The sequence below is a fragment of the Lipophrys pholis genome (genome assembly GCF_963383615.2).
Source record: "Lipophrys pholis genome assembly, chromosome: 1".
Lineage (NCBI taxonomy): Eukaryota > Metazoa > Chordata > Actinopteri > Blenniiformes > Blenniidae > Lipophrys > Lipophrys pholis.
In genome coordinates this window covers 53,263,833-53,281,562 of record NC_137635.1, presented here as the reverse complement: position 1 = coordinate 53,281,562, position 17,730 = coordinate 53,263,833, and the positions used below count along the sequence as shown (strand labels likewise).

At 45.4% G+C, this 17,730-nt stretch overlaps 1 protein-coding gene across 5 annotated transcripts in view; it reads right to left on the bottom strand.

Moving 5' to 3' along the window:
* Positions 1-17,730, bottom strand: part of epb41l3b (erythrocyte membrane protein band 4.1-like 3b) — a 44,267-nt gene that overhangs the window by 8,782 nt on the left and 17,755 nt on the right. For 2 of the 5 annotated variants that reach the window (XM_080462835.1, XM_080462838.1), the window contains exons 4-16: positions 16,667-16,771; positions 16,450-16,492; positions 16,263-16,338; positions 15,960-16,178; positions 14,933-15,020; positions 12,033-12,185; positions 10,791-10,888; positions 10,261-10,436; positions 9,396-9,598; positions 4,018-4,083; positions 3,227-3,421; positions 2,591-2,653; positions 68-100 (exon numbers count right to left, since the gene is read on the bottom strand). In XM_080462835.1, coding sequence (XP_080318961.1) covers positions 68-100; positions 2,591-2,653; positions 3,227-3,421; positions 4,018-4,083; positions 9,396-9,598; positions 10,261-10,436; positions 10,791-10,888; positions 12,033-12,185; positions 14,933-15,020; positions 15,960-16,178; positions 16,263-16,338; positions 16,450-16,492; positions 16,667-16,771 — 1,518 coding nt within the window. Of the gene's footprint in view, positions 1-67; positions 101-2,590; positions 2,654-3,226; positions 3,422-4,017; positions 4,084-4,462; positions 4,499-6,349; positions 6,404-8,436; positions 9,025-9,395; positions 9,599-10,260; positions 10,437-10,790; positions 10,889-12,032; positions 12,186-14,932; positions 15,021-15,959; positions 16,179-16,262; positions 16,339-16,449; positions 16,493-16,666; positions 16,772-17,730 lie in introns of all 5 variants that reach the window. The other 3 variants (XM_080462834.1, XM_080462837.1, XM_080462836.1) reach the window with 3 other exon arrangements.

The window sequence follows — 17,730 nt, the reverse complement described above, 5'->3', positions numbered from 1 at the left end:
TTTGACACCCCTGCCTGTGAGTATGACATGAATATAATATTCAAAAGGAGCAGAGAGCAGTCGTCACCTTTTGAGAGGAGGAAACCCATCCCAGTGTCGACTGACGAGACAGAAGGACGACACATAACAGAGAGAACAGTAAAACAGTGAAAAGTCACACCAAACAAGAGGGAAGGGAGAATGAAAAGCCATAAAAAAAAAAAAAAAAAAAGACGTTTTAATAGTTATGTGCAGCCTCAAGTGTCAAAACTGCACGGATCCTTCACTGGAAGCAAACCTCCACTTATCAGCTTTTCGGTTTTCTTCACACGAGTGAAATAACTTCCCAGGTGGATCCGTACAATTTTCCTTCCTAAAGTGTTTCTGAGGCGGCGAGGGGGATTGTGGAGGATGAGGAGGGGAAAGCTGCAGCAGTGGCACCGAGCCAGCGCTCTGAAGTCACCGCTGACGGGAAACTGATAACGGAGCCCAGAGCAAAATAAATAAATAAATAAATAAATAAATAAATAAATAAATAAATAAATAAATAAATAAATAAATAAATAAATAAATAAATGGTGGAGCTGAGCAAAAAATGCTAAAAAAACAAACAGGAGCTAGTCAGAGCCCCCATTTCTTTCCTTATCGACTGCAGGAGAGGCAAGCTGTTTTCACAGTCAGCAAACTTAAAAAAAAATAAAAAAACGCTGTTTAAGAAAAGAAGCGGCAGGTTAGATTTGCAACAGAAAGCAGCAGTTTGAGCTTCTGGGTGTTACGGGGCCGTCAGCCATGCAACGGGGCGTCTTCTCACTCCTGTTAAACTGCTTTAACGGCTGTCAGAAGGAGGCAATGTGGGGAGGCAGCGGGGTGGAGGAGATGTGAAGGGGGGAGGTGCTGCTTTTAGGGCTGGTTTTTATTTCATACAGTACCGCTGCCAGAGTCGTAGCCGAACTTTCAGAAACCGTAAACTGAGCCGGGCCGGACTTCGGCTGCTCGGACCGGACCTCCTGGAAGGTGAAAAATTCAACTTGCTGCAGCATCTCGTCGGGAGTCTTCATCTCCGTCACGTGGTTTACAGACACACTGACGACCGCCGCCGCCGCGTCCGTCTTCACCTCCTCGGAAATCCATGACGCCATGGCCTTCTTCGGCGAGTCGACACCTTTGAACTGAGTCACGTCTTCGTTTCTTATCTCCGCTTTCGGACTTAACATCTTCACTACCGGGGGCTGCGTTTCTGGAGCGGCGGCGGCGGCGGCGGCGGCGGCGGCGTCTTCTGCGGAAGCCTCCATCTCCGTCATGGGGAGCTGGATTTCATCCTTGTCAACTTGGAACTCTCCGGAGAAGAACGGCTCGTCGTTTTTGGTACTCGAGTCTTGGCACTCGGCGTCTTCTATTTCCTCGGCCTCCTTCAGGATGATGAGAGTCCCCTTCTTGTCGGTGATGGCCTGGGACACTTCCTGTCTCATCGCTCCGGGGCTGACCTTCCCTGTCGAGTCGGGGGTTTTCTCCTCTGCCTCCCTCAGGGTCCCGTCCATGAAGACGTCGTCATCCATCGTCGTGGACAGACTAATCCCGTGAGGGCCCGAGGAGGTGGCTCCTTCAGTTACCACACTATCCACCACGTATTTCACCAGATATCCTGCTGCCGCCTGAGGAGACACTTGGCTTATTGGAAACGGATCGTTCAGGTTAATAGACAGGAGGACGTCACACAGCCGATGCACAGAGGACAGCTCGAGACACAGTTCAGTAGAGAAAGGATACACAGACAGGAAGAGCTCCAAGAGGGAGAACACAGAGTAGTTTTTAATCCTAATTTCTCCGCACTGAGAATGCATAAATGATTAAATGTGAAATCATAACATCAGATTTCAGAGATTGGACGAATAAATTGGAGGAGTGATTAAAAGAGTCAAACACTGTTCAGGTATCCACATACGTCTGGAGCTCGAAATATGTGAACGGACAGAAATGCAGGAAATTAACGACGCTTCTGGCCACTAATATCTTTGTTGAGTAAACTTCTTTTTTTTCTATTCAAATTTATAGTTAACTTATCAGAACTTATCAAGCTTGTCCTGCTGTGGGCTGCTTTATCTTCTCAGACATCATTTACCCAGAGACGCTGTGATCCGAGTGTAGCAACGAAGCTCCGCAAACAGCAGGTTAATATCCAATCGGTCAAACTGTGTTTTTTCTTTTGCCGATGCAGCCTACACGCTGCCTTGTTTTTTCACTCTATAATAGAATACAAGATAGAAAAAGACGAGTATCCTATCCACTATGCCTATTTTTAATCAACAAACAGAAATAAAATGGGCTTTTTCGCAGGTTTTGTGCAAAGAATGGTATTCATGCATTATTCATATATTGGCTGTGATTTTATTTTGGAAAGGATTGGCAAAAATATTCTATTACACTACTGGCAATCTTATTACATTAAGGGCTTTATTACATTTAAAATGGCCAATTACCACATTATTGGTTGTTACAGGGCGGCTAGATTGGAAGTAAAGCGGCCTTGAGTATGAATAAGAATCTAACTGCTTTCGTCAACTAATAGTTCTGATCCTGACTAACTGTTTGCTCCCCCAGGTATCAAACTCACCTCAAGGGTTTTTGGTTCCACTCCTCCTTTTGTCACGTCTGCTGCTGCCTGCTCTTCTTTAGTCTGCAGGAGAGAGGAGAAACAGATGAATAAAAAAAAAATTAAAAAAAGTTCCCGTCTGTTAAAACACTCAACAAACCAAACGGGCAGGTGAAAACCGACTGGATGTTGGGAGAGAGCAGCTCGGGATCTCGTGGCGGCTGCTTGTTATTTGAGTCAGACATGTTGGATGTCAGAGCGTCGCCCTCCGGGGAGTTTAATTAGCGCCGCTCCAGTCGGTCTATCAGGTCACACCACACGTCACAAGTGAAGGGTGAACTTTTACGTAGACGTACACAATGTCACACAGTCGCATCACCGATCAATATCCTCCGAATTCATCACCAAGACAAATTAGTATAATAATTGTTTGCTAATGGAATAAAGTGGCGACTTTGGATGACTTCACAGATCTCTTTTCTGGAGCTCCAAAGTTTGTTTCACTTGCTCTGGACTCAGTTTGATGGAGAACAAAGTTGTTCGGGACCCATAAGCGGCTCACGGTCAAACCCGCGACGGACGACTGGGACTCAGAAAGACAAGAGTCCTCGGTGGCGTCATGCTGAACACACACACATGCGGTGGACTGCAGCTTACGTCCTGCAGCTCCAGCGGCTCTATCATCGGCGCCTCGTCCGCCCTGGGGGAGCGCACGGGAGACGAGGAGAGTCTCTTCTCCCACTCGGTCAGACCGGCTGCGCCGCCGCCGCCGCCACCGGTCTCCAGGAAGGAGCGCTTCAGCTCGCTGATGTTGGTCTGGTGCTGGACCACCTCCGCCGGGGTGTCCGCGTCCTGCATTGGCCGATCAACCATGATACAGGGGGATGAGGGCGGGAAGGGAGGGGAAGAGGGGGCGGGCGGACGGACGGACGGACGGGCGACAGCCATGCTCCGTGTAGTTTGCATATTCAATGCATTACCAAAAAAAATGTAAATAAAAATTCATGTTTGAGCAACACAAAAAGTAACTGTGAAAAGGTCTTCAATCAGGCGGCGCGAGCCGTCCTGATGTCGACATCGACCAGGCTCAGGCCCGTTCCAGCATCTCACACCAAACAGCCAAATAAAACAAGGAAGTCAAACCCACATGATGGCCGTTAACTCAACACAGCACGTACTTAAATGCTAAAAGAGCATTTAAGACCAGCTTAAATGAATGAAAACAAATGAGTCGTGCACTGATTCACACGTAAGTTTCAGCGGTTTCGTAAAGCACAACACTCCCAAATCTCATTAGAGGTCAACACTTAAGTTTAGTTGTTTATTGGGTCGTATGAAGTACACAGCAAAAACTTAATCCAGTTTGTTATTCTGACAGGTTTATGTGTTTGACAGTAACCAAAAGCACCTCCATGCATCGTTCAGTCATGCTTTGTCTTCTTACCAACCTCTAGCATCAGATTACTATGCCTGATAAAAACGTTTTCCCCTTTTACTCGTCTTATGAAACTATACTGCAAAGACAAGAGAGGAGGGGAAAAGGAAAAATCTAACTGGTGAGGAGAAAATGGGAGGTTTGTCTTCCACAGTAATAATATGATGAAGTCATGGGTCTGGGAAAGTGACATTGGAGGAAAGACGAGATGAAAATGACTCTTTTAACAAGCAAAAGCTCCTGAGAAAAAGAACAAAATTTGCGAAGCAGCAGCAGCAGCAGCAGTCAGTGAAGCAGATAAGAGTGACGAGTCACTCCGGCGTGTTGTGTGGCTGTGAGAACGTGTCAGCGCGGGAAGCAGCGGCGGAAAAAAGCAAGCTGACGGCGTGAGTGACGTCTCAGTGCATCTGATGGCGGCGCGATGCACTGAGCGGGGCCAGGAGGCGGGCCCAGTGTACCTGAGTCCGCATCTCAGAGTCCTCATCAGCGTCCGACTGACAAGCGAGGAAAAAGAGGAGAAAATACACACACACACACACACACACACACACACACACACACACACACACACACACACACACACACACACACACACACACACACACACACACACACACACACACACACACACACACACACACACACACACACACACAGTGAGACAGGAGAATGGGAGGGGGATACGCAGACGGCCAATCAGGTGAGAGGAAACCGGGGAGCGAGCGGCCAGAGGCAGTGAGGTGGGACGGGAGAGAGAAGGTGGTGCAAAGATCAGAACCCACCACCGCAACAGAACAGGGCGCTCCACCCGGCCTGATGCGAGGAAACATACGATTCTTTAGATCAGGGGTGTCAAACACATTTTAGTTAATCCGCCGCATACGGTCCAGCCTCACGTCGAGTCGGCCGGACCGGTAAAATAGTACCATGATAACCTTTAAATTACTCCAATCTCTACATGAAGCCAATTTCAATGATGCAAAATAAAGTGAAATGCCCCCTTCTTTGAGTTGGTTTTTTTTTAACCAATTTTAGTGGTTTGGCCCGATTGGAGCCTCTTGCGTTCCGGTTTTGGCCCACGAGCCTTATGTTCGACACCCCTGCCATTGAGCTAAATGCATTGTGAAGTTGAACAAAGTCAAGTACAATCAGAAAAACTAAGTGCTGGAGAAAGGCCACATTTAAAACATGCAGGATAGAAACTGCTTCTATTTGTTGATGAGGTTTACGTCACAGTGCAGAAAGAGGGATATGTATGCTTATAAAGAGCAAGCATAATGGCTGTTTTAATCTAAATAAAATCCAGACACATAGACGGGATTAAACACCGAAGGCGAAGAGGGTAAAGTCTTGATCTTGAATTTAGTGAAACCTGGTTTCAGGTTGTGTTTGTGGCAGATAAAACATTCAATACTCGCCCAAAGTGCAGATCACAGTGACTTGCTGTGTAAAAGGAAGGAGGTCAATAGACCCTTATCGACAGGAATTACACAAAGGAAAGTGAAACTATGGTGGAAAATAGTACGTTTAACACTTTATAGTAAAATCATTGAAAAATCTGGAATTTCCTTATGTTTTTAGGTAATTTTACCACTTTTACACCTTTTCCAAGTCATTTATATCCATAAAATTCTGTTAAAAAATGTAAAACTGAACTAAAAAAACTCTTCAAATGGGATGGAAGTATCATCGGGTATCTGTAAAGGATTACCTACACACTATTGAGTCCAACATAAAGTGTTATCTGCAACAGATAACACTTTACAATCAGTAAAACTTACTCAAGTTATTAAATATGGCCGATAAAAAGGGTTAAAGTGAAAGAGCACTATTGATCAACAATGTAAACCCAATTTGCGACAAACTAATCCATCGGTGTTTCCTCCTGTGTGACAGTGGATCCTGAAGCGGTCAGTGTTCAGGAGAAGACAGTTTGAAATGAGCAGCTAACCTGTACTAACAATTACGTCATTCGTAAATCCAACTGTCTCATGTTACAATCTCCTCACATCTGTTATTCCAGATGATAAACACTCAAACTGAAATCCTGTCGATAATTTCATGAAACAGGGAAGAACTAAAAGTCTATCACAGGGTCCAGTTCATGCAGGACATGCAGGGCTGCAAGACGCACATCACATCGACTTCACTGTTTAGATTCAACCTAAACTAAAGAAAGTTTCTTTTCTACCGAGGCACCTGGAGGAGAACAGCTTCATCAAAATCATCACACTTACAATCAAGATAGCTTCGGGATTTCCTCCGCATCCCTCCTTTTTTTAAAAAAAATAAATGTTTTCCCCATTTTAAATGGCTTCAACTCGTCTTTTCCTTGATGTACAAACCTCTGTGGCCGTCATCTCTCCATCATAGGCAAAGTCAGTTTGTTCGCTGTCGGTCTGCGTTTGACAAACCGTTCCGAGAGGCAAGCAAGAAAAACGAGAGAGAACCCAAATTGTAAATGTTCGAAGAAAAAAAAAAAAAAAGACATTTAAACATCTACAGAGAACCACAGATGAGACGGATGGAGATGCACTGAACTGCCTGATCTACGAGCTGCAGGTTATCGCAGTAAACAACGGATACGATCTGAAGGAGGCCAAAAAAAAAAGAAAAAAGAAAAAGACACGTAGCAAATGAAAAATAAGCAAGCAAAAACAGAGTCAGAGGAAGTTGAAGCCTTCGGTCGGTCACGAGGCTTTTTGTCGTTGGATTCAGGATGGTAAGGTTTTTTTTTTGTTTTGTTTTTTTGGGGTGTAATTTCTTCCCTCCACAAGCACAAGACAGAAAGATCTGATCCGACAATTTTAGTTGCCGAGCAGCAACCTGACTTTCAGGCCCCCCCCCCCCCCCCCCCCCCCCACTCCTCTCCATGCATGTTTGACACCGAAGATGATGGGGATGTCTTTACGTGTCACACAGTCTCTCGACGCGGCGGCGGCGGCGGAGGGTGGAAAATATCTCATCTCAAGTCAAGTCAAAGCGCTTTCAGAAGAAATTCAACAAGATTCGTTCTTCTAATTTGTGCCGCTTTGCTGGAGTCAGATTGCAGAGAGACTGAGTGCGTGGATGAATGTGGACGTGTTCCCATGCAGCTGGTGTTCATGTGTTGATGATGACACACACACACACACACACACACACGCATGCACGCACGCACGCACGCACACGCACACGCACTCACACACACGCACACGCACACGCACACACACGCACACGCGGGTTAGACACAAAGCTGTGTTTGGGCTTTGCTGAGGAATTAGTGATTAAATGAAGGGAGCTGATTACTTAATAACCATCATAATGTCTAATAAGCACACAGAGTGAAATATTTAGCGATCCGTTTCTTTTAAATGGAAATCTGTCTGTGTTATAGACGAGGCAATAAAGTGTTGCGCTAATGTGAGTAAGAAGTGATCGATAGTTTTTGATCTTTGTGTCTAACCCTCAAATGATGGTGTCGAGTCTGACGGCCCGTTTACACGATTTCAAGCGGAAACGTAAAACTTCCATAGTGTTTTGGGGGGTACGTTTACACGACGGTGGTGCTCGGAGCCACTGATAATGCAACGGCTCCCAAGGTTGAACTTTTCGAAAAAAAAAGCTTGGGCGCCGTCTCCATGGCGACGGGTGAAAACGAGACTTTATGAAAGCATTCCAGGGCCGATCTCCTTGTAGACGACGGAGACAGTGCATGCCCGCCACGGACGTAGTAAATATTCTTTCTGCACACGCTCAGAAGATGGACAATAAGAACAATGTTTCCTCTAGATTGTCATGACTCCCAGTCCATATTCTCCACATCCTCCTGGGACTTTATACCGTACTTTTCAGAATAAAAGCCACTACTTTTTTTCACACGCTTTGAACCCTGTGGCTTAAACAATGACGTGGCTAATTTATGAATTTTCATGGGTTTAAACAACTTCATGTCGCAAATACATGGGTGATGTGTTCAGGCGCATCACGTAACTCTGACCTTTCTTTTTACACTTGGTGGGTGCGGCTTATATTCAGGTGATTAGTCTGTGTGTGTGTAGTTTCATTATAATAGCAACCAACAGCGCCACCCTGTGGCCCGCAATGCTAACTACTTGAAAAACTCCGCGAAAAAAACGTTGAGTTTTCACTCGAATCGTTGTCGTGTAAACGGGGCCTGCGTCGTATGAAATGCCGGGACTTGCAGGTTCATCTCTGTGCACTAGTGATGCTGATGGAGATGGAGTCTTCAGGATGAAGGTGACCGAGCAGAGATGAAGGTCTGAAAGTAGGACACTGACAGACGCTGGGACACACGACAGTCTCCAGGTCGGCTCTGAGCCGGTGAGACGGCAGAGCGGGGTACGGGACAGGATTCAGGGGTTAAACCGGTTGAATGGACCGTCATTGTACTGGAACGAACGAACACACACACACACACACACACACACACCTCCTCTTCCTCTGAACTGTCATGGTCATGGTAGCCCTGGGCTATGGAGGCGGTCAAGGAGGCTGCCTTGGGCTCCAGGTAGCAGAGGCACAGCGCCAGCGGGAAGGAAAGGGTGAGGGCGTAGGGGACGGAGAACGAGGTGGACAGCAGGAAGAAGAAGATGAAGAGGAAGCACGGGATGAGCGACGGTGACTTGATGGGGAGGAAGTTGTGCGCGCACTCGGGGAGGAAGCGCATCTCGGACAAATCGGGGAAGGTGATGTAGCCGTCCTCGTCCAGGATGGACGACATGTCGGGCAGGTGCAGGGAGAAGGAGAAGAGCGTGCCGCCGCCGCGGCGCTTGCCCTGCTCCAGCCTCTGCTTGCGGGCGGAGAGCAGCAGCGCCCGCTCCTCCAGCAGCGCCGCCTTGCGGTCGGCGTGCGCTTGCCGCCGCTGGCACCCGGTGCTGCTCTTAGCCGGGCTGACGGATGACGCCCGCTTGCGAGCGCTCCCCCGGCGGCGCCGCCGCACTTTAGTGGATGAGACGGGGGATGAGGGGAGCGAGAGCTCGGAGCGGAGGGGGTCGGTCGTGTATACATGAGGGGAACACTGATGGAGGGAGATACCAACAATGATATGTGTGTGTGTGTGTGTGTGTAAATGGAGAGAAGCGAAGGGGAAAAGGAGGGCGAGTACGCATGAGTACACACGAGTAAAAGTGTGGGGAGGGGTCAAAGGAAGGACAAGAAAAGAAAAGCTAATTAGTAAAGCGCACACAAGATGAAAAGCATTTCGGCTACTGCAGAGGGTTAAGCTGAAAGCAACCGGGGAAATTATCATCGGCCATTAAGAAATCTATCTGGAAAGAAAATCAAATTAGAATCTTGAATAGGAGCTTAAAAAGAGTCACAGCAGGTTTGGAGGGACATTATCCGATTCTTTCAGGTAAATTAACGAGACGCCGCTGGACCCGGCTCTACCTTGGTGTCTTGTCTGAGCGCCGTCGTCGTGGCGGCGTCCGGAGTCTCCGCGTCTTTCTGAGCGTCCTCCTGCTCCGCCTTCTCCTCCTCCGCCTTCTTCTCCGTGGTCACAGTGGTGATGATGTCTCCCTTGGCGATGACTTTGGCCGCCCCGTCGGCGGCGGCGTCCTTCATCAGAGTCTCGTGGTTCTCCGTGATGGGAGCTGAAAGGCCGACGCAAAGAGACGTGAACGGACAGAATAGATCTGGGGGACACTAATGGCTCGTTCTGAAGCATTTAGGAAAATAGAAAAAGTGACAATAAAAAGAATTTAATTGGAACGAACTCTTGTTTGGTTTGCTGCACGCCACATCCACAAACACAAATGACAAGTGCTTATTTGAAATACTGAGTGTGGCGGCCAGAAAGGCAATAACACTGAAATGGCTAAAACCAGACGGTGAATGACTCGATATCTCCTACGAAATCTTTGTAATGGAGAGAATCACTTTCTCAATAAGGCTTCAAAAGGCTAATTTTAATGAAAATCTGGAAGAACTGGAAAAGGTACATTCTCCCAAAACGAACATCCTTTTGTTGCCGTTGTAACACTTCCCATTTTGATTGCTCATTTTTTGTAATTGCTTAATTGTAAAGTATGCATTGTGCAACCCTTATTATCTTTTTCACACAGTGTAAAACACCCCGTGCTCTGCATTTGCTTTATTCATTTTATCTTTCATTGGTTCCTTTTATCATATCCACAGATGCTTTTCCAGCAATTTAAGCATTTCAAGCTTTTAATTCTCCATAAGTTTCGCGAGAAAAAAAAAAAATAATAAAGATTTTAAAAGCTGCTGTCGGCGATGAAAACGCCCTCCTCACCTCCGTCCAGGCTGCGGGACATGTTGTAGCGTTTGCTGGAGGAGCGCTCGAACAGCGGAGCGGGTCTGATGATCTGAGAGCTGGCCCGGCGGGTCTGAGCCTGCGTTCTGCCGCTGTAGCGGAACTTCGAGCCGAGGCTGAGGAACTTCTTCGGGGGCGCCTCGGGGGACACGAGCCTGTCGCCAGGCGAAAAAATAAAACGCTCCCGTTAATCAAACCCCAAATAAAAACAGAGATTCTGAGCACTGTTGAAGCGTCTGAAGAGTCTCCGGAGAGCCGTCGGACTGGGCTCACTACACCAAACAACACAGGGGACATATTGGTGCCTGAGGCAGCGCCAACAAATTTTAAATGCTGTTTACGACTGAGAATCATCTTCTGTTCTGATTTAGAGCGAAGTCGTGTTTACAAGGCTGGACACTGAGGAATCGTCACAATTCCGTCATCACAATCGAAATCTGGGGGAAAAAAAAGCTCCACTTTTTTTGTTGAATAAAAGAGAAAAGCTGTTTGCCGTCATAGTTTCTCACCTGAAGAAGGTATGATGCTCCACGCAGACCTTCCACAGCCGTTTGGCGGCACGGTGATTTGGAAGCTTGAAACCGATCGTGCTTTCAAACTGCTCAAACTGTAAAACAGACAAAATGTTGTGTTTAATTTTTGTTTTTAAGTATGTAAGTAGCTTCTAGGACAAGGGTGTCAAACTCACATCAGTTCAGGGGCCAATTTCATCATATTCTATTGTCACAAAACAATTACTCCCAACAATTTGAACATAAAGCCAATTTTAATGAAACGTTCTGGTGCAAAAAACACTGAAATGTCCCAAAAAAAAGGTGTCCTCTAGCCTTGTGTTGGACAGCCCTGGTCCAGGATGTCCTTGACTAAAGTACAACTCTGATTATAAGATGAGGTTTTGCATATTCAATCTCTTTTTGATGAAGATATGAATATGGTTTACTAATATCCAGATATCCAAACCATACCAGGGACACTGGCTTACGCACCAACAGTGAAAATACGTCTCCTGCTTATCGTCTCCTGTGTTCTCAGTTTATTCCCGCCTCGCTGGCTTCAATCCAGCTGTCGTCTCTCTCATACTCTGGTTCTGACGGCTCCTCCGGTAACAAGTCATCTTCACTATCATCCATTGATTCAACGGCCCCCGAAGCACTTCACAATGTTAGTCACATTAATCCATTCACGCACACATTCACACGCCCCAGTCCGACCCTTGGGAGCAGTTTGAGGTTTGCTCAAGGACACTTAGGACATGTGGACAGATTGGGAATCGAACAGCCCACTCTAACATCAGACATGTTTCTCTTGTTTCTGAGGCCTTGTACTGTTGTTTTTGTGCATTTGGCCTCACACTGAGAGCAGAATATTACAACCTGGATGTAAGATAATCCCAATTTTCGAAAACCTATTTTCAGGAACGAAAACAAAATCTTATATCTGCACTAATATGGAAACTTATGACTTCAATTTTCATTCATTTTAACCATTAAGTCCCCGTGGGTTTCAAAAATCTCTGCACAACTGGATGTTCTCACGATACCAAGTCCCACTAATATTTTGCGACAGGTTATAGAAAATTGTACGTCTGCAATATATTATATATCATGTGTATATATATATATATATATATGTTATAATTTCCTTTCACAGGATATTAGTGAAGACAAACATGGGAGTGTTGGTCAGCATTTAACGCGTGACGTTTTCCTGCAATATTGTTGAACAAGAGCACCTCCACGTACGACCCTCACCTCGCCAGGTCGGATCTTGATGTAGAAGTTGTTCCTCTTGTAGGAGATCTTGAGGATTTTGGGCCAGGCGAATCGGTTGATCCGCAACCGGTCCCTGTAGATGAGGAGGCCGCTGGCACAAACTCCGAGCATGATCTCCACACCTTCGGAGTCCTGCGAGCGAGCGACACACACACACAGAGACATGAGAAGAATGAAATCAAACTTAATCAAGAGAAAAAGTATAATGAAACTCCTTCGTAAGTAGGCGGAGCAACACAGGGTCCAGACAAGCCGAGTAAAGAAGTCACTGACCACAATGTTGCTCGTCTTTACTGCAAACTGCAAATCATGAGACTGACTACAGGATATACGGGAGGTGTTCAGGCGTCGGAGCACAGCGGGAACAAAGAAGAACTTTGAGAAAGGAGCCTTACGGTAACAACAGGGTAAACAAAGCAGGCAAGTGGAGAGTGGAGTCAGGCACGTGGGGAGCTGAATCTCCGCTATGCAGGCCGCGGTGACACTCGGTAAAGGCCGGAGGTGCACCGAGCGGCAAAAAGCAACAGTGAAGTTTTTTTGGGGGAGAAAAGTTGTGGGTGAAGCACAAAAATGATGCTCTTCACTGCAGGAAGCGCGAGATGAGAGGGAAGCGCTGATCCAAAGCAGAGAAGACCGAGTCTTGAGTGAATGGGATGTTGAAAATGATGACTCTCGATGTAAACCATGCACTTGTGGAAACCACAAACACACACACACACACACTCACACTCGGGTGAAGCACATGGAAAGCACAGCCTCTTACCTCTCCCTCAGCTGGAGCCAAGCTCTCATAGAGATTCCCTACCAACTTCGCATTTAATGAGAGAGGAGAGAAGACAAAAGAGGGATGCGGGTCTGATATGTACATCGTTTTTCAATTTTTTTTTGTCTTGTGCATCAAAAGGGCGACTAACAGGAGAAACATTGTGCACTGGTGCCTACTCGCTTTGATCAAGGCCGCTTCGTCTCTGTCATCTCCTCCAGTCTGATCTGATCTGATCTGTGACGGCAATATCCTTTCCCATTTCTCACAACCTAAACCCACTTTGCCTTTCAAAGCTCTTTTGATGGCTGTTCGGTACTGAGGAGACTGATGGCTGTAATTTTCCTTTATGAGGACAACAGTCAGACCCCGGCTCCCTCGTTAAGGCTCCCGCTATAACAGCCCGTTTGATTCCATACGGCTCGGTGGGATAAGACATGCACAGAAAATCATCCACGTCAAGCTGGGCTCCAGACCCCCACACCCCCGCCCCCCCCCCCCCCCAAACCCCTATAAACTCTGAGAAGAAGCAGTGAGATGTCAGTTGACCAGCGGAGCAGCAGTGGCATGTCAAGTTGAGGCGTGTTTCTGAAGCAGCGGCGTCGTGGTGGCAAGCGTTACTACTGACTGCATGAGCGGATTATGTTGAGGGGAGATCTCAGGAATTCTACTGCATGGCAAAGAGAGCCATCACGACTGCAAGTGTTGAGAGGAAACTGCAGCACGCCGGTTTATTCCAGTGACTAGTTCAACGTTCACAAGTCAATTATGTTTTTTTTTAGTATCCGTTCTCCTTTTTGGAAATATTTCAGCACATTTCTACACATCATACGAAGTGTAACCCAGATGTGTTAAACTCAAGTGGGCCCTAAATAACAGCATTATAATCCATGAATAACAAGAATTTTAAATCTCTGTCTTTGTTTCAGTGAAACAAAGTATGGGAGCATTCACATTTAATTAACTACGATTTGACAAAACATGAAAAACATGAAATACGTAAAATAACTGCAATTACAACAACATTCTGCCATTTAAAACAGATCACAGTGGATTTATTTCAAAAAAATGTAATATATTAAAAGTATAGATGGTTTATTCATATTATGATCAGAATAACTCATTAAATTCTAGATATGATCATTAATGCCGACATCTACTTTGTCCTTATCCTGATCACTTGAAGTGATTCACCACTTAATACCGACCAAAGTGCGCCCCTGGTGGTCAAATAAATACATTGCAGTTACAGTCAGAATTTCTCACAGCTGGAAATCTTTTATCTTGGACTCTCCGGTGGGCCGCTTCTGGCCCGCGGGCCGTATGTTTGACACCCCTGCTGTAAACCATCAAAGCAATTCTAACGCTTGAAATCACTTTCACACTTTTTTTTTTTTTGGCCTCTCTAATGGCTAGCCTACATAGCATTTTATCATCTATCAGTATTTTATATTAACAAATAGCACAATGATACAAAACAGTATTCATTATCTGATAATAGAATATTCTTCAGGTTATGGCAGATGAATGATGGGCAACAGTGGAAATATCTTGGCTGGTAGGATATAAAATTTCTGTGGCGGCACCACAGATTTTAACCCAACGTCTCACAACGGAGCTTGTAGCACCGGTGCTGCTGCTACGAGCCACTTCTACAAACAACCAAGAGAAGTGTTGCAGAAAGTGATATCAGAGAAGCATTAAATAAGTTTGCAGATCCCCAATCAGGTAAAACGCAACAACAGATCCACATTCTGCATCGATATACGTCCATATCAAACTCATTCCCACATAAATGTTACTGGAATAATGGTTTGATTCTAGGTTTGCTTAGTTTGTCAACTCCCCCTGCTTCGTCAAACTCGTTATCGGACCCAGTGTGAATACATTTATAAGACTACAGGAACCGCACGGCATGTAGGAGGAGGAATCCAGTAAGATCTATTTAAAAACGGGATTTGCATATTAACGCCGGAGAGCATCTGTGAGGACAATACAGTTTAAACTTCAGCACATTCTAGCAAGTTGTACACTGGTAACTGTTCCCCTCTGGCAGTACGACTGGAAAAAGAAATAAGGTGCAAGACTCGATAAACGTTGGTTGTGAACTCGTTACCTTTGCATGATGGAGGTCGACACCGTACATGGACAGCTTCTTGGCATTCTCCAGGAAGTGCATCTCTGCCTCGGCTGGTGTCATCCCCCTGAAGAGGAAAAGACACGTGAGGCACAAACAAGAGAAGCAGACACAGATTCCATGCTAAAAAAAAAAAAAAAAAAAAAGGAATAAATCTGTTTTACTGCACAAAATATTATGGAGTATGGATGTTTTTATGGAAACTTTCAGCAGCAAAGTGCATCCAGTTTTAGCAGTGATGGTCTTTAGAGACTCTGATCCTGATGATGTCATTGCCTCACTCGACCTACCAGTCAACAGGACAGCATCGAATTGCACACAGATCATTGCAATAAAGGACAGAGAGACACAGGACCATGTATTTATAGTAAAACGCAAATCCATTGTCTGCAGACATGCTGGCGTTTCAAAGCAGATTATGATTCTGGGTTTGTAGCATTGATTCCTGTTCACAGTGAAAAGTACCTGGAGAATAAAAGCCACAAATACAACTTCAATCTTTTGTATTTGTAAGAAAATAGCAGCCGTGTGTTTTTGGTTGCCAGGTTGAATCAAATTAACGGTTTACAACAGCGGTGTCACAAACAGTCCAATCTCATCCTTGAACAGTAAATAGCCACAATAACCTTTAAATTTAAACTTTAAAGGTTCTTTTTCTTGTGACGTGGAGTATATGTGTTGAAAATGTCTAGTTTTTCACACATTACTACCGAAAATGACTCTAATCTCAACATGAAGTACATTTCAATGAAACCTCCTGGTGCAAAATACAGTGAAATGTACACAAACCTCTGCTATAGCTGTTATTATGACTGATGTTATTATGTTTTTTTTTTTTTTTAACAAATTCACCAGATAGCATGGCTTTGAAGATAACATGTTTTTTGTTTGTTTGTTTTTTTTAAAGAATTTTGGCCGGATTGGAGCCTTTTGCAGGTTATTTGTTATCGCGTCCAGGACTTTTATCTAAGCGACCGAGAGTTCGAACTCTGCACGAAAGACTAACTTGTAGGACTTGTGGAGCTCCATCACTTTCTCCTCAAGCTCTTTGGTCTGGTTTGGTGCGAAGCGCAGTTCGCTGATGTAGTCGCTGCCCAGCTCCTCCGGGTCGTAGTCTCCGAGTTCAGACTGCACCGTGTAGGAGCCCAGAACCGTGTGGGTGGCGAAGGAGCAAGGCAGGCGACCCGACACGACGTCGTCTCTCAGCTGCAAGCAGAGGTAGTACCTGAAGGGAGGAAACACTTTTTTGATTTCTTTCTATCCCTCCATTCATCCGATGTTAAAGAAAAACAAATGGACGCTGGGTGACCTGGTGATGTCCTCGGTCAGCTGGGACGGGTCCGGGGGGTAAAACTTCACGTTGAAAGCAAAATTCCACGGGCCAGCTGACGGATAGAAAAGACGACATGATATATAAAACGGTTTTAAAAAATTTACTTGGCTCTTTAATGCAAAAAAACCCCCCAAAAAGCAAGTGTTCTCTGTCCTCAACTTACTCCTGATCTGCTTCTTCAGCTCTTTGGACGGGTCCAACCAATTCTGCACCAGAGACAAAAAAGCTTAAAGCATCATGGAAGGAAATGCAGCTCACAAGCTGCCATAAGAGGAGGTTCAGCATTTTAACCTACATTTCTTTTTTTTACTACTTTCAGTGAATAATTCTCCAACTTCCTGAACTACACTAATAAAACAATTCTGCGTGTCTCCGTTTACCTTTTGATTCTCTACATCTCTGTATGTGACGCCGAAGTAGTCCCTCTCCAACAGGTTGAGATGATCGCACACTTTATCGAAAAGCACGTGGCCCTTGGCTCGTTTCTGTAAGAAGCAAAAATACATAAATGTATTTATATCAACTCATTTAACTGAAACCGAACTGATTCAGGTTTACTCATCTGGGAGTAAGGAACAATTATACACTTTAATCCACAGACTATGGACCTGTTTACACGACGACGGTGCTTAGAGCCACTGAAAACTAAACTTTTTGAGAAAAGCACACGAGGTGGAACTTTTTTTCAACGCGCCAACTCTTTTTCAAAACACTCGGGCTCCATCTCCGGTCGTAGTTAACAGTTCTTCTGCACATGCTCAATAGATGGACAATAACAAATATGGTGGCCTCCGTGGTGTCATGACTCCCAGTCCATATTCTCCTGGGACTTGGTGCTTTTATTTTGACAGTCACTGTAATAACAATTCAACATGGTCGTCTGTCCACTAGAATGTCCCTGTTCTCCCATTTTTATTGTTTATAGCGTATTGTTTTCTGCACGCATGTATGTGTGTGTGCGTGTAAACAAACAACAGCACCCACTAGTGGCCTGGCATGCCAACGACGTCTTCATCAGCGTTTCTAACGTTGCCGTGCAAACGCAAAACTTTTCTGAAACCAAAACGCAAACCGATGCGTTATCACTTGAAGCTAGTGTATGTGTGGCTTTGTTTTCCCGCCAGCATGTTCTGCCCTCTACCGTCTAATGAAAACATGCATTTGAAGTTAATCTGGTTTGTCTCGACTGCCTGCAGGTGCGAATGTGAAGGTCTGTCTCTTTATTTCTTCTGTGATGGACTGTTCATGTTGCACCCTGCCGTCAATGATGGAAGAGCCGGGATCAGTTCCAACATCCCGCAGCCTCATGTAGACATGAAGAAAAAAGATGGACGGACGCCTGGATGCCAGTTTCAAGGCATGCGGAACCTTAACAAATCTGATCTTGTTTTTTTATTTTTGAAAAACAAAAGCACGCAGTATCACTTGTTGGGAAGTTGCTCCC